This window comes from Corella eumyota, chromosome 1 (genome assembly GCF_963082875.1).
Source record: "Corella eumyota chromosome 1, kaCorEumy4.1, whole genome shotgun sequence".
In the NCBI taxonomy this organism is placed as follows: domain Eukaryota; kingdom Metazoa; phylum Chordata; class Ascidiacea; order Phlebobranchia; family Corellidae; genus Corella; species Corella eumyota.
Window position 1 is genome coordinate 3,680,790 of NC_137490.1, and position 23,281 is coordinate 3,704,070.

Below are 23,281 nucleotides of genomic sequence, written 5' to 3' on the forward strand. Positions count from 1 at the left end.
AATATTAATATTCATAAAAGTTATGACATTTTATTAAAATTCGATGAAATTTCAAAACCTAAAATTTTATATTTTATTGGGCGCGCATTGGCCTAACTAACATTCAAAATAAAACATTTCGCAAAAATTTCAAGTAGAACAAAAGTTTGAGCTAATTTTTATTTTGGGTTTAATTAGGTCACGTGATATTTTTGGCCAATGATAATGCATACAAATTTTTTGAAAAAAATTTAAAATTTTAAATCGAAAATTATTTGTTTTGTTAGATCACCACAGGTCCAATTAACGTGTTTACAAAATATTTTTTAAAAATATTAATATTCATAAAAGTTATGACACTTTTATTAAAATTTGATGAAATTTCAAAACCTAAAATTTTATATTTTATTGGGCGCGCATTGGCCTAACTAACATTCAAGATAAAACATTTCGCAAAAATTTCAAGTAGAACAAAAGTTTGAGCTAATTTATATTTTGGGTTTAATTAGGTCACGTGATATTTTTGGCCAATGATATTGCATACAAATTTTTTTTAAATAATTAAAAATTTTAAATCAAAAAATATTTGTTTTGTTATAACTGCATAGGTTCAATTAACGTGTTTACGAAATATTTTTTAAAAATATTAATATTCATAAAAATTATGACATTTTATTAAAATTCGATGAAATCTCAAAACCTAAAATTTTATATTTTATTGGGCGCGCATTGGCCTAACTAACATTCAAGATAAAACATTTCGCAAAAATTTCAAGTAGGACAAAAGTTTGAGCTAATTTTTATTTTGGGTTTAATTAGGTCACGTGATATTTTTGGCCAATGATAATGCATACAAATTTTTTGAAAAAAATTTAAAATTTTAAATCGAAAATTATTTGTTTTGTTAGATCACCACATGTCCAATTAACGTGTTTACGAAATATTTTTTAAAAATTTTAATATTCATAAAAGTTATCACACTTTTATTAAAATTTGATGAAATTTCAAAACCTAAAATTTTATATTTTATTGGGCGCGTATTGGCCTAACTAACATTCAAGATAAAACATTTCGCAAATTTTCAAGTAGAACTAAAGTTTGAGCTAATTAATATTTTGGGTTTAATTAGGTCACGTGATATTTTTGGCCAATGATATTGCATACAAATTTTTTTTAAATAATTAAAAATTTTAAATCAAAAAATATTTGTTCTGTTAGAACCGCATAGGTCCAATTAACGTGTTTACGAAATATTTTTTTAAAATATTAATATTCATAAAAGTTATGACACTTTTATTAAAATTTGATAAAATCTCAAAACCTAAAATTTTATATTTTATTGGCGCGAGCATTGGCCTAACTAACATTCAAGATAAAACATTTCGCAAAAATTCCAAGTAGAACAAAAGTTTGAGCTAATTTATATTTTGGGTTTAATTAGGTCACGTGATATTTTTGGCCAAAGATATTGCATACAATTTTTTTTAAATAATTAAAAATTTTTAATCAAAAAATATTTGTTTTGTTTGAGCCACCCATATCCAATTAACGTGTTTACGAAAAAGTTTTTAAAAATATTAATATTCATAAAAGTTATAACACTTTTATTTAAAATTGATGAAACATACAAATTTTTTGATAAAAATAAAAATTTTTAAATTAAAAAATAATTATCCTATTAGAACGACACAGGTCCAATTAACTTGTTTACAAAATATTTTTTTCAAATATTATTATTAATAAAAGTTTTAACACTTTTATTAATAATTGATGAAATCTCAAACCTTAAAATAATATATTTCATTAGTCGCGCATTGGTCTAACTAACATTCAAGATAAAACATTTTGCAAAAATTTTCAGTAGAACAAAATAATATTGCATTAAATTTTTTTTTTAAATATGTTTTTAAATACTAATATTATGATATAGATTATATCAAATTTTAATTGCTTAATCTTAAACTTTAATTTTCAATAAATAAACAAGAGTTTAAATATATTTAGCAAACAAAAATTCAAATTTTAATTAAATTAATAATAAGAAATATAACTGACCAAAAATTAGGAATTTAATAATGATTTTTAATTTTTAATAAACAAACACTTATTGATTAGTAATTAGTGATTTATAAGTTTTGTTCTTTTTAACTCCCAATTTTGACAATAACAATATCTTTTAAAATCTGAACGTGGCCAATTAGTTTTGCTTAGTGAGTACGGTTTTAAATTTTTTTTAAATATTTAATTTTCGGTTTTTAAAAATATTTTAGATTCAAATTTATGAAAATCCGAACACAGATTTGAACTTAAGCCTTTTGCTTACGACGCAAGCGCCTTACCAGTTAGGCTATCGAAGAATGTTAAAAAGAAATCGTTTATTTGCATACATAACTAACAGATGAGGTATGCCATAGAAAAAAAAATTAAATTTTAATGCCCTAATAAGAAAATATAACTAAATTAAAACCAACTTGGCTTCATAGCATTTATTTTTTATATTCCACAAACTGATACGTGTTGTAATGACGTAAAAAAATACAACACCCTTGTAAACCTGCAAATAAAAAATGCGTTTCACTTTCTTGTTCCTAATTTTTTTGCGAAATGTTTTATCTTGATTTTTTTTTAACAAATTTTGTTGTTTATGTCCTTATAAGGTTATACAAATATAATGCTATGCGACGACGTGGCTCTTAATTACGTTACAACAAAAATATCTCTTAACTTTTTTGTTATTAAATTTTTTTGCGAAACGTTTTATTTTAAATATAAGTTTTGCCAAGGCGCTATTAAAAAATAGTTGATTTTTAATTTTGTGACTCGGCGATATTTTTAAAAATAGTTCATAGTTCTTAAATACGTTAAGTAGTCCAGAAAACTATGTGAAAAAACAGTCCAACGCTTTATGGTAATTAATTTGAAATTATAATAGATTATTCAAATTACATCAAAGCTTATCCCTTAAATTTTAAATGAATTAAAAAAGAGATATATTGTAAAAACTTACATTTTTGAATAATAACAAACTTTCGATAGGTTTTTTAATTTGCTCTCCAATACCATTATATTCCGTAATTTTAAATTCAATATCTGCAAAATTAAAACAGAAAAGTTAGTAATCAAATAAATATACAAATATGTGTACTTTCCTTTAGTTTAAGTAGTATTTGTTTTAAAACATTAAATAAGAAAACCTAATTAAAATTAATATTTTTAAAAATTAATATTTTTTTCAAAAAATACAAATAAAATTATATTGCATTAACACGTTTCTAAGAACAAGACATACAAATTTTAAAATATTTTGTAGCATTATTTTGATATATTGGTTAAAAAATGGATTGAGATCAATTGAAACGAATTTTAGTGACAGCAAATTGTACCACTATAAACAAAATAACGTAGCATTACTTTATATTGTAACGTTTTTTTAAGTCACGTGGTCATTATCTTATCTGTGTTTGCGTGGGACGTGGTGTTATTCTTGTAGCCTTACTTTTTTATCACGATATTTTAATTTCAATGTTTACGTTTTGCCTTTTTTTAGTTGAGTTTTTTTTTAATTAATAAATTACTTAATTTGTTGCTTATTATTTTTATCATTTTTTTAAAGGTATTTATTCAAATACGGCTACAACTCCAATTAAAATTAATTAAACAAAATTTGGGTACATTGTTGTAACAATATGCATGCTGTTCAAAAATTATTTTTAAACTGATGTTTATGAAATATATTTAATTTCCAAAAACTTTTTGACAAAAACATAAAAATTTTAAACTTGGCTTACATTTGTATTTTTAGTTCACCAAGGCATATGGCGACGTCACAATCGCCGTCAGATGACGTCAGAGTCGTTAACCATGGAAAGAAGAGTCGTAATTATATAGTAACCATCAAACGACGATAAGGGACTACTAAAAAGATAAAATATAATTATTAATGAGTAAAATCAAGTTTTAATACAAAACGCTTTTAAATTAGCCTACAATGAAAATCTTTACAAATATTTATTAACTGAATTAAAAAGTTTTAATATAACAGTAATTTAATTTTATCTTACTTTGAAAATTAAAATCTATCTTTATATTACCTTTGCTCAATAGTTAATTAGGTTTTTCAATTCTGCGAGAGAATTTTCGCTCGGGCGAAATTTTTTTTCATTTAGCCAAAATTATTCGCTAATTATTTTCACATTACGATTATATTGACATTGGATTTCATTTGAAACAGGATGTTTGGCTTTGCGAAATTAAATGAAAATTAACGAATAATAAAAAGAAGCGATGCCAAAATATTGTGGCGGGCCAATTATTTTTTACAAAGTTTCGCTTTCGAGGTTTCTTTTTAACTTGGTTCATTACCAATGACAGAGCTTCTACGACTTTATTATTATAGACAGGTGCGCATTAATAGATTTCAAGTCATCTTCTTAACGTTACGAGCTGCTTTATTATGGCGGATGTTTTGAGTTTCGATAAATATAATTTCGCAGCACATTTTAACCGTTGGGCTTTTGGTATCAACAACACGATTCTTTGTGTTTTCCGAATGATCAAAATACCGTTGATATTAAAATTTCACCGCGGGAATTAGGTTGGAAAATTGAAAGAAGCGCACGCTCCCTAATTCGAGGTGTAACGAATTATTAAGTTTACACACCAAACATAATAGAACTTTTTGTCTTAGAAGTCGAGCTATAAATTTTCGATTTTAATCAAAACAAAATTGGCGGCGAGCTAGGACTTGGTCTTGGCTAAACAAAAACTAACCCACGCCAGTTTTGATTATTTATTAATAACTTTACTTTAGGTTTTGATAAAAAAAATTTAATTAAGTGCTGTTTAACAACTTTTGATAGGCGCTGGCGTTGCTAAACATTATATTATTGTGTTCAGGCACAAAGCACCACTTTGCCTATGGTATTTTTTTGTTATAAATACAAAACAATTGCCAAGTTTTGATATGCTGAATTGAGATACAAACATCGAAATCAAAACGAGAAAATTTATTCACAATGTACTGGAATTAATTATTTTCCTGCGAGATAATATTGTGATAAAAAAGTTATTAAATAACAAAATATTTTTTTATAACATGATCATTGTGTTTTATCGAATAAACCTGCTATTAATTAAAAACGAGTGAACACCCAAAATGGTATGTTTTTGTAGTTTGTTGTTCTAAATCTTATACAAAATGAACAATTAAATTAATTACAAAATTTTTAAATATTTTCAGTTTTTCTTTTTTTTTTTAAATTAATTAAAATTATATTTTATTTTTATAAAAAAAATAAAATTTAAAAATTATGTTCTATACTAACCTTTGTAAAATTTTAATTTTTTAAAATTATTTAAATTAATACTTCGAAAACTAAACACGAATTTAGAAATAAATTAAATTTTAAATTACTTGAACTAACAAAAATCTATAAATCTGTCAAAAACAAGTATTACCATAAAACATTTAAACCTGCACTAACTATTATAATTAGATTTACAATTACCAAAATTTTATAATAAAACAAGCATTTAGAATAACACAAGTTTACCAGTTATTGTTTATATTGTTTTAGGTTTGTAAAATCGACAACATCACTGAATTGGCCGACGCGAAAAAAAGAGAAGGATATATAAAAAGGTCTGAACTGACTTAAAAATATCATAATTTTAATGAACGCTAAAGCGTAAAGTTAAGTTTGAATTGCCGTAGACTGTACAAAAAAATTATTTAAAATAATTTTCGACAGAAAAAAAGGAAAAAATATTAATAAATTGCATTATGAAAAATATTGGTTTTTAAAATTTTATTATTTAAAAAAATAATTTTGAGTTTGAAAGTTCTTTAAAAAGTTTGTAATTTAAAAATATAATTTTAGTTAAAAATTTAAAAAAATAGAAAAAATATTTAATATTTAAAAAAAATGTTTTTGCCAATCGAACCAAAGAATTATCACCGTGAAGATATTAGAAGCGAAATTAAATCTAGACCATCATTTAACATCTCTGATATTTTATACCAAAGAAAATCTCAAACAAGTCAGGTAAGAAATTTTTGCAATTATACAGATTATAAGTTTATTTTTTCAATATGTTTATATTAAATAAAACAATCATATTTTTTTATTAAAATTTTTTTAGCAATTAAACTATAACTATCTTCGCTAGTTATATTTTTGAAGTAAAACACCTTTTTAATTTAATTAAAATTTTATTAAAAAAATAATACTGTCTTGATTAACAAATAAATATCTCTACAACAATTAAATTCAAAAAAATATCAAAAGAAAATTATTTTTAAGTTATTAATTTTTTTTTTTTTAATTTTAGTTAACTGCAAATACATCGACACCAAGTCCTCCCCCATCTTTGGGATCACCGGTCCTGGGTTCGATTCCCGACCCGAGTTTTTTACAAAACCTAGCGCACTCTAACATGGTACCACCTTCCATTCCTTATCGGTACCCTTTACTTAACCCATATATGAAGTATGCTGGTTTAAACCAAATTTTTTCCCCACAAGCAGCTAGCTATTTCCTAGGGCGCCCAGGTATTATTCATTTTTAAAATTTAAAATAAAAACAATAAACCTAAAGTAAAGTATTGTAAAAATATATTTCTACATTTTTATGCGTTTAAAAGTAAGTTGCTTTAGTTTTTTTTACATAGCATAGAATGCAATTAATATTTTTTTGGAAAAAAAATTCTCTCCAAATAAAATTTGCTAAGTTTTAAGTTAACTAAAGTGTGAGCTTTATTTTATTTTAAAATTACTTTTTAATCATTTAGATCTACTAGGACCCTATCCTTCTTTATCGTTTACGAATTACGACAACATCCCATTTTTTCTCCGCGAGCGATTCTTTCACGAAAATTCAATTAACTCAAGAAAATGTCGAAGGTGGGTAACACCGCGTTTTAAACAAATTTTTACAAAACTGTTGTTGAAAGTCAGATTTTAAAACAATAATAATATCTAGGACAAAAATTATTGTAATTCCGTTTAATTTAGTATATGGTATGACAGTCTTTTTTAATAAAATACAAAAATGTCACTTTTTGTACAGAAGCAGAACGGTTTTCAGCGAAGTGCAACTTTTATCTTTGGAGAAACGATTCGACCGCCAAAAATATTTGTCCACTCCGGATCGCATGGAGTTGGCCGACACTTTGGGCCTAACACAACTTCAAGTTAAAACTTGGTACCAGAACCGAAGAATGAAATGGAAAAAGCAGGTAAAAAAAAACAATTTTTAAATATTTTTTCGAAACGCCATTTTGTATTTTAGAATTTTTTGTTTTTGCTGATTGTTTTTGGAAACAAAAAATTGATAACAGTTTAATAGTTTACAAATTCGCTAAAGAATACTAAGTAGTACAAATTACACTTTCTATTTGCGTCACTTCCATAAAGTCAAACTTATTTTTATCAAACTTCGTGACAAATCAAATTAGAAACCAAAAAACAGGTGTCTATTTTCGATTCAAAACATAATATTTCTTTTGTCGTTGCCGCCCCACTCTAAACACGATAAAAGCAACATCAAAACGAAAGCGATCGCAAAGCGTTTTAACCGGTCTGCTAATGTCTTCCACTAACTTGTATCGTTACGCTAAGTGAGGCGGGATGTCGAATAAGGGTAGTGGCCTTAGTTGAAAGCGACCTAAGTTTTAAGTGTACCTGCCACGGGCCAGCGCACCCCAAAGCCAACATTCGGTTTTATTATTGAAAAGAAACAACAAGTTCGGCCATTAACTTGTCCTGGGGTGAATAAGTTTGTAATCATCAAAACCGGCGCTAGGTCAATTCTTACCGTGTACACACATGTAGGAGCGTGATTAAAGCCCCGTTTGGCACGCCGTGTCGAAACAAATTCGGCGTACCCTGCGCTAAACGAGCGTAACGTACATAAACAAATTAGTCGTACGTGAGCACTTGATCTTTCAATATTACACGCTTAGGTTAAGTACACGGAAGTTCTGCTATGACGAAATGAAACCGCGCCTATGGAGGTTTTCCATTAAAAAACACAGCGAAAATGTAATAACGCACCGTCTCCAAAACTTAACATGTTTTAATTTAACAGAAATACATTTTGTTACATACCTTAAACACCTTAAGTCGCACTGTTTTGCTTGCAACTTTACAGCCAACTCAACGCCTTTAGCGAAAAATGTATCAAAACTAGTATAAGAAGTGTACATTGTAGCTTACCTTTTTGTTAATATTCTTTACTTTAAACTTCTAGGCACAACAATCTGACGAATCCACTGAAACTGAGTTAGATTTATCTCCAAAAACAAACCAAATAGTTCCAATAAAGAAACCCACTTACTTGCCAGCAGTAACTACAACATCTGTAAATGAACCTGATAGTAATGTTAATGTACCTGACAACAAAGTTGCACAGAGTGCTAGTCTGGATACTAAAACTTCCAGCTGTGAAAACGTAAACAGCCCTAAAGCAGTTTCCTTGCCTTTTGATTACAGTATGAGCGGTTTTAAAAAATCGTTCAAGTAAAGCCAATACGAAATTAAAACTATTTTCCAATTGTTTGTATTCAGTAAAAATTTCGGTGTATATTCATATTAAAAATACATTTTAGCATTCTATTAGAAGTGCTTGGAGCTATTGTATTTATTATATGCTGTGCATATCAACTAACTTTGTCATATGTTGCAGAAGTTCTAAAAATAAATGAACAAATAGGGTTTTAATACAGTTTATTATGCCTTTTGTGTTTTTAGATATATTAAAACGGTTAGAGAATATGTTAAAGGTTTTTTATTTGATATTCGGTTAAAATTTTAATAAAATATATTACTAAGGCTATCTTGCTGAAACTTTAAAAAAAACATGAATAGTTCTTGAGCGAAAATTTATTTAAAAACCTCCAAATATGCGAATTACTTTACTTACATTAAACTAACAAAGGCAGTGTGGTTATAATATAATATTTACAATTGAAGTTTTAAAAAAATACAAATAAAAAAAGGGCTTTTTTATATAAAGCTCTTTACAATAGACGTAAAAAGTATAACTCACCAGAATTTTGTAAACACATTTAATTCTCGTTAAAACGAAAAAAATTTATTCAGAAACAGCATATATTTACAACACAGAAATAATAACTCAAATAAAATTAACTTTCACATACTTGTTGTGAAAACAAAATAAAAAAATTAACGTTTTTCCAAAATCAGATTATTAGTAAACGTCTTTTTTTAAAGCAGATCTTCATATACTAAACAGTTAAAATTCATTTCAAAATTGGGGGTTCAAAATTTGACAACTTTTTGAGCGGTCCCGATATTACATTTGTTGACCGTTGTAGCGAACCTCAATGTGTTGATAGTTTCCGAGGTGGCTCGTTTGGTTGGGTTCACATTAACTACCATAAGGGTTTTACTGTTCCCACCTAAACTGTCCTTTAACATGAAGGTGAGTTTCGAGTTGCGGAACGGAATATGATTGTCCTGCAACAAACGTAATTATTACGAAATGTAGAATTTTTTATGATACTTTTTTATCCTCGATGTGGGAAGGTCGCCTTCATGACATAACATAGAGGTAAAATCAGTTACTCCGAACCAGTCTCGAGTTGCTTTTAGCAGTTTAGGATATTATAGATTATAATTGCAAGATATTTAGGCTGCTGTTTAAGTGTTGGCTTAGCTAGAGTTATACTGTTCATAGCGCCTTACTCAAGGGTGCTACAGCACGAGAGCAGTAGGGATCGAACCCAGAAAATGTAAACTTTCAATTTACACTATTATACCCTAATGTAAAAAACAAACCAAAAAACTTCAATTTTATATAAACAATTTTAACCGTTTATTTTTATAAAAAAAAAGAAAAAAGAAAAAAAAAAGTTATAATGTTAATTTGACCTTGTTAGCAATAGCAGCTATAACGTTAGCGAGACATGATAATGAACCGTTAATCTTTTGTGCTTCCTTGAGTCTGGTCCCTGATGAGCCAGTCTCACTTACTCTTTCTGATCCAGCTAAGTCGATTAAGTTGAGAGTTGCTGTCATAAAATGTAATGTAGTTTAATTTGCAATTTTTAATTTATTTTTTGAAATTTGATAAATATTTTTGTAAGTTCAAAAATGGTTTAAGTCAAGAGTTTATTAAAAATAATATTGTTTTTTTTTTTAATTGTATTAATTTAAAGAAATTTTAAAATTTTTTTTTGGTCCTTAAAAAAAAATTGCTTTTTTAAATAAAACTTCAAAACCAATAAGTATATCAATAAACTTTATTTTACCAAAAGTCGAATTTAAAAAAGCAAAAGTACCCCTAACAAAAACATTATTTCAATATTTATATAAAAACACCAAATTTATTAAATTTTTCGATTTTTTACGAGTATTATAATTTCTTTTTTTATCCATAAAACTTACAGTCAATGTTTTCACCAGTGCTCGAGTTTTTAGCTTTAACTTGAACCATGAAAACGGAATGTGATCTGGACGATCTTTCGTTGGCATTTGTTGCTGCAGTTGCCCGTTTACTTTTGGCTCTTTCAAGTAATTGGTAAACCTGTAAAATGCATATTTAAATTTAAAAAGGTTAAATTAAATTATTGATAAACTAAAAAATTAACTAAAAAACAAACTAAAATATTTTAAAATCAAAATATTCAATGTTAAACTGTAAATAAACATTGTAACATAAATTCAAAATTAATATAAAGTTGTTAAATAGTTACAAAAATTAAAAATGTTGTTATTCACACCAAAGTGGTGTTGTGATTTGATGACCTAAACTTAAATATTACATCAGACTTTAACAGTTAAAAATTCTGGCAAAACTTAGAAGTTAGGAAAAAACTGTACTCAAGCAAATTTGATACAACCCTTCAAAATAATCCAAATTATGTATTGTTACATTTTCTCCTATGCTGTCGCCTTTGGATAAAACTCCTGCTGAGACAACACTTAATCAGAAGCTTAATTATGGGCCAATTATAATCTATAAAATACCCCAAACTGCCAAATCCAACTCAAGACTGGGTCGGGGTAACTGATGTTACTCTATGTTTATGTCACAAAGTCCACCTTCCCACATCGAGGATAAATAAATGTAAAAAAATAATTTAAAGTGTTGAGTACCTGTTGAGTGTTGTCAACTGGGTGAGAAGAAAGATTTTTAACCCAAACTTTCTTCAGTTTATCAGTTCCGACCGTTTTAATTTCAAGTTTGTCTCCTTCGCTCGAGGTTTGAAGCAAATCTTGTAAAGTTTCGCGATAAATTTCAACATGTTGAACTTCGAATGTATACTAAAAAAAAAAATAATTTTTTTTATTTTATTTTCAAAAATATTATAAAATTTAAAGTATCTTTGTATTAAAAAAACAAACTTACTAAAAAAAAAACACCTTACAAATGCATTTAAATTATGCATATAACATATTTAAATACTAAATACTAATAATATTTAAGTAATTGCAAACAATAAATTTTGCTAATTGAAATCAAAAAGAAATAATGATATTTTTAAAAACAATTAATTTTTTTTTACCTCCCACCCATACTTTTTCCTTTCCAACCACTGTTCAAATATGAGGTTCATCGCTCTTGGGATGATTCCATCTTCCTCATCATTACTAGCATCCGGACCTTCCATCGTGTATGTTTTACCTTTTAAATACAGAGTATATATATAATGTAATAAGAATATAATGTAATAAGAATTCTTAATATTAAAATTGTAATTACAAATGATGTACATCACAAAACCAAAACTAAAAATGATTTTAAAATGCTTTAATAAAAACTACAAAAAATGGTGTTTTTTAAACATTTAATACACTATATGAGGTCCTGGGTTCGATCCTCACTGCTCCCATGCTGTAACTTCCATATTTAAGATTTAAACATAGCCAATTTAAGGTACTATAAACGGTATAAACTCCTGCTGAGCCAGAACTTCATCAGTCGCTTAATTTTCCGCAATTATATACTATAATCTTTCTAATTGCCAAAGATAACCTAAGACTGGGTCAGGTAATGGTCATGTTTTTAAAGATCAATAAATGTAACTAATTATTGTTAGAATTTTATTTTAAAATTTATTTTTACCTGCTCCAGTTTGTCCATAAGCAAATACACAAACGTTATATCCATCTAAAGCACTCTGAACAAGTTGAGAGACTTCATCAAAAACTTCAATTTGTTTCGATTTTTCATCAAAGACTCGATCAAAGGCAAAAGCATGAGGTTTATTTTGATCCTATAAATTAAATTGATTTATTCTATATATATTTTTAATATTTGTTTCAAAAATCAATGAATTCTTGTTAAAAAAAAATAATTCTATTTGTTTTAAAAGTCAATGAAAAAATATAACAGTTTTTATCTATTTTTAAATGAATATTATTGCATTTTTATGTATTAATAAAAAACACTTAAAAAAAATTGCAGTTTTTTAATAACTTTTAAACTTTAATTAAAAATTATGAATTAATAACTTACATTTTTGATGTTAATTGATTTTCCCACTTGAGCACCCTCAAAGTCAATATGATCCATCTCTCCAAACTCACTGACTTCTTTTTTTAACATTGGACGCACACGGCAAAAAACGCGAATGTTACCCTAAAAAAAAATTTAAATTTTATAATTTTTAAAATATTTTTTAAAGTATTTACAAAAAATATAGTTTACAAATGCTTTTTTTTTAATATGGCAAATTTTAATAATAATTTTAAATAGAAAAACTTTTTAAATGCAGTTTAAAAAAAATTCTCTAAAAATTAAACAAAAGTTTTACAAAACTAAGACCTAAAAAGTGGCTTTTTATATATATACAAATAAAAAAAAACGCAAAATTATATATCTTTAAAATTAAAAAAAAAATTTTTTTTAGAAACCTTTAATTCTTGGACATCATTCAAAAGTTTTTTTCTTTCTATTTCCTTTTCTTTTAATTCAGAGTCAATTTCATTTCGACAATTTGTCATTTCAGCAAGATTTTCCCTTAAACTTTTGTTTTGTTCCTAAAAAAATAAAATTTTAAAAAGGCTGTTTTTAACAAATCTCAAATAAAATAATAAAATATATGTGATAACTGTTAAGAACAAAAAATAGTGTTTTTTGGGTAAGCTATTTAAAAAAAATGTAAAATTAGGTAAAAAAAAAATTACGAATAAGTTCAATAATATATATTATTTGTATTTACACATTGTTAGTCACCTTATATAAAAAGTAATATAACACTTTTATTAAAACAAAAAAAAAAAAATTTTTATTGTAAAAATTAACCTCTAACTGTTTAGTTTTAATTGTAAAATCTGCGTTTTGATCAGTAAGAGTAATTATATTTCTTCTTAATTCTCTAACTTCTAAATCCAACTCATCCCTACTTCTCTCTGCATTTCTTAATCTGGATGATAAGTCCTCACAATCTCTGGAAAAAAAATACAAAAAAATTTTTTTTGGGTAGAATTTAAAATCCAATTTTTTTGATAATTTAAAACTTATTTAATAAATATTTTAATAAAACAAAGTTTAAACCAGCAGCATGGTGTTGTGGTAAGAACACTTGCTAAACCACCATGAGATTGTGAGTTCAATTCCCACTGCTCCCATGCTGTAGCGCCCTTAAGTAAGGCGCTATAAACAGTAAAAACTCCTGCTGAGTTAGCACTTAATCATCAGCATAATTACCGGGCAATTATAATCTATAATATTTCAAACTGCCAAAGGCAACTCAAGACTGGGTCAGGGTAACTGATGTTACTCTATGTTTAGGTCGCGAATTCGACCTTTTCACATCGACAATAAAAATATATATATATAAAAAAGGAAAAAAAGGGGGCCTTTTTAAATATATTTATTACATATAAAAATATTGAAAAAGTGGTCTTACAATTTATGGCTTCTTTTATTGGTTTCGATTTCTCTGTGAAGCCTCTCCACCTCAAGCTTTTTGGTGTTCAATTCATCTTGTATGTTGGACAAATCAGAGCTCAACATCACTTTTTGTGTTGAAATGGTTTTCTTCTCAGACTCCAGAGCCTAAAATTAAAAAAACCTAAGTCCGGTAGTGTGGTAAATCGGTCATGATGTCGGACTATGGGCCCAAGGGTTCCGAGTTTAAGCCGCACCAATGCCACACTATTCGCCCTTGAGCCCGGCATTCACAGTTAGCTCAAACACGTCCCAAACTGCACACCCTCACCCATTAAAAATATCAAAAACCTATCTGTTAAGGGAATATTGAAAATAAATAAAAAAGTTAAAAAAAATAAAAAAAAAGTTTTAAGTGTTTACCTAAAATTTGTAAATGTCATATCAAAATAATAAGATATACTAAGATTTTTTTATTTCTTCACGTAATTTTAAAACAAATTTAATCATTGCAAAATTATGTTAAACAAGTTAAGAACCTAAAACTTCGTATTTTTGTAGCAATAGTTGAGTTAAAAATTGTACAAGATCCCATACCTCAAGTCGACTTTGTATGTCCGCAATGGTAGTTTTATTTTTCCTTTCAGAATCCAATTCAGTTTGCAAGTCATCAAGTTGACCACGCAGGTCCCACGGTTTTCTCTTTGTTTCTATAAAAAAACATAAATCATTAAAAAAAAACTACAAAAAAGTTTTTTTTTTTGTGGAATAAATATTAGATGCATTAATAATAAAAAAAAGATTTAAATATTATTCATCTGCCATAAAAAATTATGTAGTTTGACTTGAACTTATTTAACTTACTACCAGTTAAACCAGCAACTTTTTTTATAGGCTTCTTTTCCGCACTTGAAGTCGAAGGTATGACATTTTCTTTCAAAAAACAAAGGTGAAAAAAAAAATATTTTTTTAAATTCTGTCAAGAAAATTTAACCATTTGCATTAACATATTATTTAAAAAATATTTAGGTAAATCAAAATAATAAAAATTTATTTATTTACTTTTAACTGGGGCAACTTTTGCAACTGAAACTTTTCCTACAGGTTTCCGAGGTGGAGCGACAGAAACTGGTTTTCTTGAAACTAAAATAATGTAAGCAATTACATTAACAACTATTTACATATATATATACAAAATTGTGGTTATTTGCTGTCACTGAAATAACCACCGTTGAAAATAACAAAGTTTATTTATAAAGTGGGGTAAGAAATGTTAATAATTAAGGTAATAGTCATAAAAGAATTATTGCCAATGTATGTACATTGCTTATTATGTTCACATTGCCTATTGGATGTAAAAAAGTACCCAATTGTTTTTATTTATATTTTTGCAATAAAAAGTTTTGTAAAAATAGTTTAACTTACCAGGAGCTGCAGGTCTAGTGACCAGGCCGGGCCTACTGTTATTTGCAACAACATTTGTTCTCTTAATTTTATTTCGCTCAATTTTTAATGCATTTGACACACTTCTTCGAGATCTTTTCTTTTTTATGTCGTTTGTTTTCAAACTTTTCATTTGATGGGTTGGTTCCGGTCGATTGCACTGCCTTTTAGGGTTGTTTTCGAAATTAACTGTGCCCTTTCTCTTCTAACAAAAATTTAAATTATATATATACATATAACATAAATAATTATATTCTATATACAATATATAAAGAAGTTAAAAATACATTACTTTTAAACTTAAGAAAAATATATTTTCAGATTAATATCAAAATTAAGAATGGGTTATTTTTAATGTAATAAAAATGGTAATACTGTAGATGGAGAAATGGTTTCTTCATACGGAATAATGTTTTCAATTCCAACATCCTAAGCAAAAAAAAATATTATATATATATATATAAAAATATTCAAAAGTGTTTTTTTTTTTGAAATATTTATATTATTTATATTATATATATAAATATTTTATTAAAAAAAAATTTTAATTCCTAATCTTAAAATAAATAATTATTTTTTTAACCATGTTCATTAAAAAAATTAAAGGCCCTTATTAAGATTTTCGTAACTTACTTCTGAGCCACTGCCTAGATGCGAAAATCCCTAAAACAAAATAAGAACGGTTTCAAAAATTTTGTTTATTCAAGTTTTTAAAATAAAAAGCTTATTTTTTTAACTTAGTTTAGGTTTTTTTTGAATGTCAATCATATTATTACCAATTTAAAAATTTTTTTTTTTTTGTATCTTTATCCTTGATGTGGAAAAGTCGAATGCGCGACTTAAACATAGCGTAACATTAGTTACTCCGACCCAGTCTCGAGTTGCCTGTGGCAGTTTGGGATATTATAGATTATAATTGCCCGATAATTATGCTGCTGATCAAGTGCTGGGTCAGCAGGAGTTCACACCATTTATAGCGCCTTACTCAAGGGCGCAACAGCATGAGAACAGTGGGGATTGAACCCACGACTTTATGTGTGGTGTAGCAAGTGTGCTTACCACTACACCAAGCTGCCGTTTTTTTTTTAAATAAAATTAACTCACAAAAGAATTCCCAGCAGTTGATGCAAGAGATTGATTCAACTAAAAAAAAAATATTTTAAATGTAAAATTTTTTAAAGCTGACTAGTCTGCCTGTCTTAGGTCAGCCACATTCTGACATTCTGTAGGCAAGTTTGAACAGGAGGCGGAAGATTTGATTCCTTTTAATAAATTTTAAAGACCAAACAGTCAGACATTTTAAATAATAAAACATCTTCTAGAATGTGAAATGCAAATTTAAAACCAGCATACTTACGGCTACACTTCGCAAGGCTTTCAGTTTCAGAATTGATTTTGGTGCTGGAAGTTTTGATAAGGACGATGGGATCGGTAACTTTGATCTTTCGTCAGAACTTCCCGACGACATTTTTAAATTTCTTTTAAACTTTTTGTAAAGTGTCGCGCTGAAACTAACTAATACACAATACAGTTAAAATAGCTTGATTTAAACGATAGCTTTGACCTGCTTAGTCTTGTTTGTCAGTTGATTTCTTTAAGATACAAATATTTTTAATTCTAAATTAAAGCGGGAATTTTTCAACAAGACTTGTAACCGATTTGATTCTATTGTAAACACGGCACGTTTTGTTGTCAATTTTTTTTTATTCCATTTTTTCAAGAAAAAGTTTAAATTTAGTCAAGTAACTATTAATTCACATAAATGAATGGTGTTACATATTATTAATATCTATAGTAACATTAAACCTTAATTGTTTTATTTAGTTTCCTACTGTTTTTTTTATTTATTTTAATTAAAGTATACCTTTATTTTTATTTTTTTTTTTTAATTTATTGTTAGCTACAACCATAATAAAATTAACAACAGTGCGAGAAAAATAGAGAATTACGTGCAAAATATAGCATCATGTTTAGCAATATGGTTAACAAAGCGAATATCAGAAAACTAAAAAAAATTTGCATTATTTGAAAATAAATTGGCATTTTTAAGTTAAAAAAAGTGCATTGGCTTACAGTTTGTTTATTTAACGAACACATATTTTAACACTAAGCTACTAGGTAAAAATAGTTTACAATTTATAAGCATATATCATAAAAAAACAAAGTGTGATAAAACTACTGATTCCATATTACACTTGCTTGTAACAATTTTTAATTTGTTTATTTATAACAACAAAATATTTTCATATAACTAACTTCAATTAATTCTTTAGCCATCAAAAGTGAATCGTGCGATGGATCCAAGCGATGCGATAAAATACAAAACGCCTTTTGAAGGTGTTTAAAAGCATCATCAAATATTTCATTGATGTATTCATAACAACCCATCTGTAAGTATATAAGACCAAGGTTTTGATCTTTTTCAGGATTGTTAGACATTTGTTCACGAAGTTCAGCTTCTTTTTTAAAGTATACCAAGGCTCGTGTAGGCATGTTAAGTTTGGTAAGGCAACTTCTGCAATTCAAGTAACAGTTTAAAATGTTATTGTTATTATCAGGCCGTTCCGGCATTTTTTTGCAATGTGTTAGTGAATTTTCAAAGTGGTTTAAAGCTTCTTGAAAGAGGTCTTGGTTCAAGTAACAAATTCCACTGTTAAAATATACTTTTGCCCAAATAGAATCTTTTGGTTTTGGTTGAATACGTTTTGCACACATAAAAAAGCAATTAAAACTCTTCAATGCAGACTTGTAATTCTTTAATTCAATTTGAGATAACCCAATTTTTGTAAAAACTGTAGATATGTTTTGATTGTCATTAATGTCGACATATTTTTGAGCGGACTTAAAATTTTCCAATGCCTTTTGATGATTTTCAATCCGTTGAAAACATAGTCCTAATACTTCGTATGCCCTAAAAAAAATCCAATAGTAGGCCTTTCTGTCCTCTTTTAACAAATCCAACACTTTATTAGAATAATCTATTGATTGATTGTATTGTTTCATGTCAAAATAACACCTCCCTGCATTTTGATACATAATCGCAAATTCAACATTAAAAGACTGATGAGGAAAGGGTGGGTGATTGTTTTCCTTGAGAACAATAGCCTCCTGATAACACTTTAGTTCCTCTTCGGGCATGACCATAAACTGTATTGCTGAGCCTCTATTATTTAAACAATCAGCCATTCTGTTTGCTTGTGCAATGTCTAGTTTTGGTTCGGATTTATAAAAGTTTAATGCCTTGTTTATATGTTTTAAAGCAATTTGGTTATTTCCAAGTTCATGGTAACATGTTCCTAAAATATTTAAAACTTCAGCTGCTTTAATATCTAACATACCATCTTTACTTAATCTTCGCCGAATATTTAAAGATAATTCAATCTGCTTTATTGCATCCTGTACGTTGCCAGAGTTAACTAAACACATCGCGTAGTGTCCAATAGTTGAAGCTAACTCAGCATCTTCATTCTTGTCTGAAGATATTCTTGATCGAATTTCAACGGCTTCTTGAAAAAATTTTGAGGCTTCGTTATAAAAACCAAAAGCAGACTTGCAGCCTCCAATATTAGTTAACGATTCGGCAATATCAAGTTCTTGGCGATCATACTTGGCATAATTTCTTCGAATCTCAAGTGCTCTATTTAAGTTTACCATTGAAGTTTCGTATCTGTTCATTTTATTTAACACGTTTCCAATGTCGTTGTAAAGAGCAGCTCTTATCAACCGACTAGTTGGGTTTGTCTCTTTTAAAGCCATTTCGTAGTAAGACAAGGCTTTATTATATTTGAACGCTTTAAGAAAACTTGACGCTATGGCGCTATAAGCTTCGCTAAGTTCGTTATAAGACAATGAAAACGGCGTCAAGCGTTTAAAAATTTCCAAAGTTTCGCAGAAATGGGCAATGGGGAAATCACAATTATATTCTACAGCTATATCAATGTAGTGGTAGAATTCAGCAATGTTAATATTGATAATTTGACCCTTTGATACTTCTTGAAATATTTCAAAAGCTAGATTGAAATATTTTAAAGCTTTTTTAAGATTGCCTAAAGCTGAATAACACCAACCAAGTACAAGATTAACCTTGTAAATGTCAATATCTCTTTTATGTTCCATAGGCTTGGAAATCATCTTTCGCATACTTAGTGTGTTTTTTAATAAAGTTAAAGCTGCATCGTAATTTTTCATATTCATTTCACTAACTCCAATGTTAAAAAATAATTCTGCAAATCTTTTGTTTAATTGCATATCTTTAGTAAACAACTCTTTCACATCATTAGAGAAAGTACACTTTATGCCAACAAGTTTTTGTGCCCTAAAATACCTTATTTCGAGAGAAAGTCTAAAATATTTGATTGATTCTGGGTACCTAAATAAATGACGCATGCACATTCCCATATCATGATACAAACTAGCAATTCGACCATCCCTTGAAGCATCCAATGACTTGCTAGTGAACATCTCAACACACATTTCATAATATTTTAAAGCCTTAGTGTACTCCTTCGTTGCTGTAAAGTACCAAGCCAAGGTAGCATAACAATTCTCTTCTCCTTCAACATTGCTTTGTATTAGTTTTTCAGCCATATCTACACACTTTGTATATTGCTTAAAATGATACAATATTTTTGGCGCAAATTGCCAAGATGGTTTTAAACCAACGTGAATCTGCATTGTTTTTTCTTGCAGATCATCACAAATTAAAAAGTAGTAAACTAGACTTCTGATTCCAACCGCCTCACAAATATTTGAGTTTTCCTCGACATTATCAATTGTATCGCCTTGCGAACCCTTTTTCATGTAAACTTTAATTCTAGCCTCGCATGCTACAGAAATAATAAATTTTAAATCAATGGTATCGTTATCAGTTATCAGTTTTTTAGCATGTAGTCCGTTAATAATGTCAATACACGACGAACATTTAATTCCATGTAATCTTCCCAAGGCTGCAACAAATATTGTCGAAGTTCTGTAAACAATACTTTTGATATTAAAAGTTTCTTTGTCTGATATAAAATCAAGATTTTTAAAAACGCTAAAGTCATTGGTTTGCTTTTTTACTTCGTCTCGAATTGATTCAATGAATTCTTTTGAATTACTGGACTTTATGTAGTCTAATTTCTCTTGAACTAATTTACTAAATTGTGCATACAAGTTATCGTTGCCTGCCACAAAGCAAGAAGTAGTTAGCATGTCAGCTAAGTGGTAACCATTTTTAATATCTTGTTCTTTTTCTACAAGTTTAGCCATTTTACTCACTGGTTTGATAAGTTCTAATGTGAAATTTTTATTTTCAGTTTTTACAGTGCGGCCTAAGGGAAACTTACATGCGTGAGGAATCATTCCATCAAACGAAATTCCTCTTGTTGTAACCTCATCATAATACCAACCATAATGTGGCAATTTTGGGTCATTTAAGGTTGGTATGGCAACACATGGAATTAATGTTTCTCCCAAATTGATAAGTAAAACTTGAAAAATGACCGACCACCATCGAAAATATTCTAAAATGTCTTCGTAGTTCGGTGTTTCTATAATGTTATCTTCCAATATAATCACGTTTTCGAAATCTGAATAAGGAGTAATTTCGTTTCTTGATATTGACCCTAGTCCAACCAGAGCAAACTCACAAAGCGGTTTGCCCATCACTTGGGTGCAGTAGTGAGCTATTTCTTTCATTAAATTCTTGTATGAATCGGTCACCATTTTTTGGATTTTATTCATACCTTCAATTTTCAACTTCTTTAGTTGGTTAAATTCATCGTCCGTTGTATTTTCTTCGATATCTGGCAAAAAATTTAACTGTTTTGTTACATTCTCTCTCATTATTTTAATCTGGTCGGCAATAGACAACGATTTGGCCAACAAATCAGCATCCTTATTTTCTGCATTTGCACATGTTAACAAATCCGAACAAAATTTACGTAGGTCGTTATTAATGACGTCATCGTTATTTCGCAACCGAGCCGCGTTTAACAAAGCTGCACTTTGAATTAAACAAATTTTGTTGGGAGCCCTTGTTTTGTAAATTAGTCCTAGTTCGCGGATAAATATCGCCGAGTCTTTAGGGTTTATTTCCCTTCCGTTTGGATAGCAAGATTTTTTAAATCTTATGATAACTTCATTTTCGTTCTTAACACTATCCTCCATTTTAAATTATAACATAAATAAGTTTTATTCTTCTAGTCAATCTAAACCATAGTTACTCGTTAAGCAAACCATTTCTTTTAAATTTTAATAACTTCCTTGTTGATGTGGTTGTTAGGCTTACTGTCACTTAAGTCTATTGTTTTATTGAGCAGCTATTACCTCCTGCTAAACAAATTTTTGCTTGCGTCGCTATTTTTCATCACGTGACTTTAAAAAAACGTTGTTTAACGAAATATTGCGCCTTTTTGTGTTATATAAAGTTTAAGTTCTGACAATAAACAAAATCACCCACAAGTTAGTTTAGTTACAAGTAGACAATTAGGCAACTTTCATTTGATAGGTATCATTTTAATAAATTTTATACAATATATTTTCACATACTTCTGTTTCATTTGGAAAAAAAACGAAAGAAAAAAATAAATAAAAGAAACACATTAAAATTAAGCTATTGACGGTTAAATATCAAAGTAAATGTGAAAAAACTATAACTTAACTTATTAAAGTTTTTCTTTTAAAAATCAGAATTTAAAATAAAAGAAAAAAATACATAACAAATACTGTAAAATTAAGCTAACCACACTTGCAAGAAATGTTTGTTTTATCAAAAATATTATACCTTTTAAAATTACAAATAAGACTTATCATTTAAAAAAATTTAAATAAAATGTTGCTGATATCAATAAAAATATTGCAATCATTATTGAGCATTTAAACAAAAAATATATAAATACCCGTAATAGTTTATGTTATTTTAATTCTTGCAAAAACAAGTTAACAGTTATGATAATTCAAAAAACATTTGACATTATTTCTAGGTAAACATTTATATTATTATTAATCATTTAAAGCTAAACAATTAGAGTCATACGGAACAAAAAAATTGTTTAAATGATAAAACTGCCAATAAAAATGGCAATTTATAAATTGAAAAATCCATGATAAAAATTATTTGTAACAGCAGAACGTTTTCATATAACTAACTTCAATCATATAATTCATAAACAAAACCAACTCGTGCGAAGAACTAAAATAATGAGACAAAATATTGATCGCCTTTTGTAGGTGATTTAAAGCATCAACAAATATTTCATTATCGTATTCGTAACTTCCCATCCTTAAGTATAACTCCCCAAGGTTACGATCGGCGTTAGGATTACTAGACATTCGTTCTCGAAATTCAGCTGCTTTCTTAAAGTGAAACAAAGCTTGTGATGGCCTATTAAGGGTGGTAAGGCAAACTCGACATTGGTTGTGGCACATAACAATGTTATTGTTACGAGCAGGTTCTTCAGGTATCTTATTAAAGTACAGTAATGCTTTTTCAAAGTAATTTAAAGCTTGTTCAGTTAAGTCTTGGTGAAGACTGCAAATTCCACAATCATAATAAATTTTAGCCCAGATATAATCTTTGGGTTTTGGTTCCACAAATTTTGCCCAATTTAACCAAGAATTATAAGTTTCTAATGCCAAACTATAGTTCTTTAAATCCATATGAGTTGACCCGATTTCTTTATATATGGTGACTAACCTTTGGATTTCAGTAATGTCGGTATATTTTCGAGCGAACTCGAAATTTTCCAACGCCTTTTGAGAATTTCCAATTCGTTGAAAGCACCGCCCTAGAGTTTTGTAGACCTCAAACAGAACTAAATAGTAGGCATTTTCCCTCTCCTTTAACAAATAAAGAGCTTTATTTAGATGCTTCATCGAGTGATCGTACTGTTTTAAGTTGAAATAACAACCCCCTGTATTCTTGTAAATAATCGCTAATTCAACAATAAAAGACTGATGAGGGTAAGGTGGATGATTATTTTCCTTTACAGCAATAGCCTCCAGATAGCATTCCAGTC

At 28.0% G+C, this 23,281-nt stretch overlaps 2 protein-coding genes across 3 annotated transcripts; one reads left to right on the forward strand and one right to left on the reverse strand.

Moving 5' to 3' along the window:
* The first annotated feature begins 5,863 nt into the window (after positions 1 to 5,863).
* On the forward strand, positions 5,864 to 8,771 carry LOC145763404 (uncharacterized). Its single transcript, XM_082574845.1, has 5 exons — positions 5,864 to 6,023; positions 6,310 to 6,529; positions 6,769 to 6,880; positions 7,047 to 7,215; positions 8,229 to 8,771. The coding sequence occupies exons 1-5, from the start codon at positions 5,904 to 5,906 to the stop codon at positions 8,499 to 8,501; spliced, it is 894 nt and encodes a 297-aa protein (XP_082430971.1). The 5' UTR covers positions 5,864 to 5,903; the 3' UTR covers positions 8,502 to 8,771.
* Positions 8,772 to 8,926: 155 nt separating this feature from the next.
* Positions 8,927 to 16,812, reverse strand: LOC145757539 (uncharacterized). Of its 2 annotated transcripts, none has more exons than XM_082572449.1 (18): positions 16,639 to 16,812; positions 16,386 to 16,424; positions 15,915 to 15,944; positions 15,657 to 15,710; positions 15,264 to 15,486; positions 14,901 to 14,981; positions 14,706 to 14,771; positions 14,436 to 14,548; positions 13,858 to 14,006; positions 13,251 to 13,395; positions 12,860 to 12,985; positions 12,462 to 12,584; positions 12,069 to 12,219; positions 11,509 to 11,627; positions 11,099 to 11,266; positions 10,388 to 10,526; positions 9,872 to 10,011; positions 8,927 to 9,457 (listed from the first exon to the last, which is right to left on the reverse strand). In XM_082572449.1, the coding sequence occupies exons 1-18, from the start codon at positions 16,747 to 16,749 to the stop codon at positions 9,260 to 9,262; spliced, it is 2,175 nt and encodes a 724-aa protein (XP_082428575.1). In that variant the 5' UTR covers positions 16,750 to 16,812; the 3' UTR covers positions 8,927 to 9,259. The 2 variants fall into 2 exon arrangements, with proteins under 2 accessions (XP_082428575.1, XP_082428574.1); XM_082572448.1 differs by having other exon boundaries at positions 14,703 to 14,771.
* Positions 16,813 to 23,281: the final 6,469 nt, after the last annotated feature.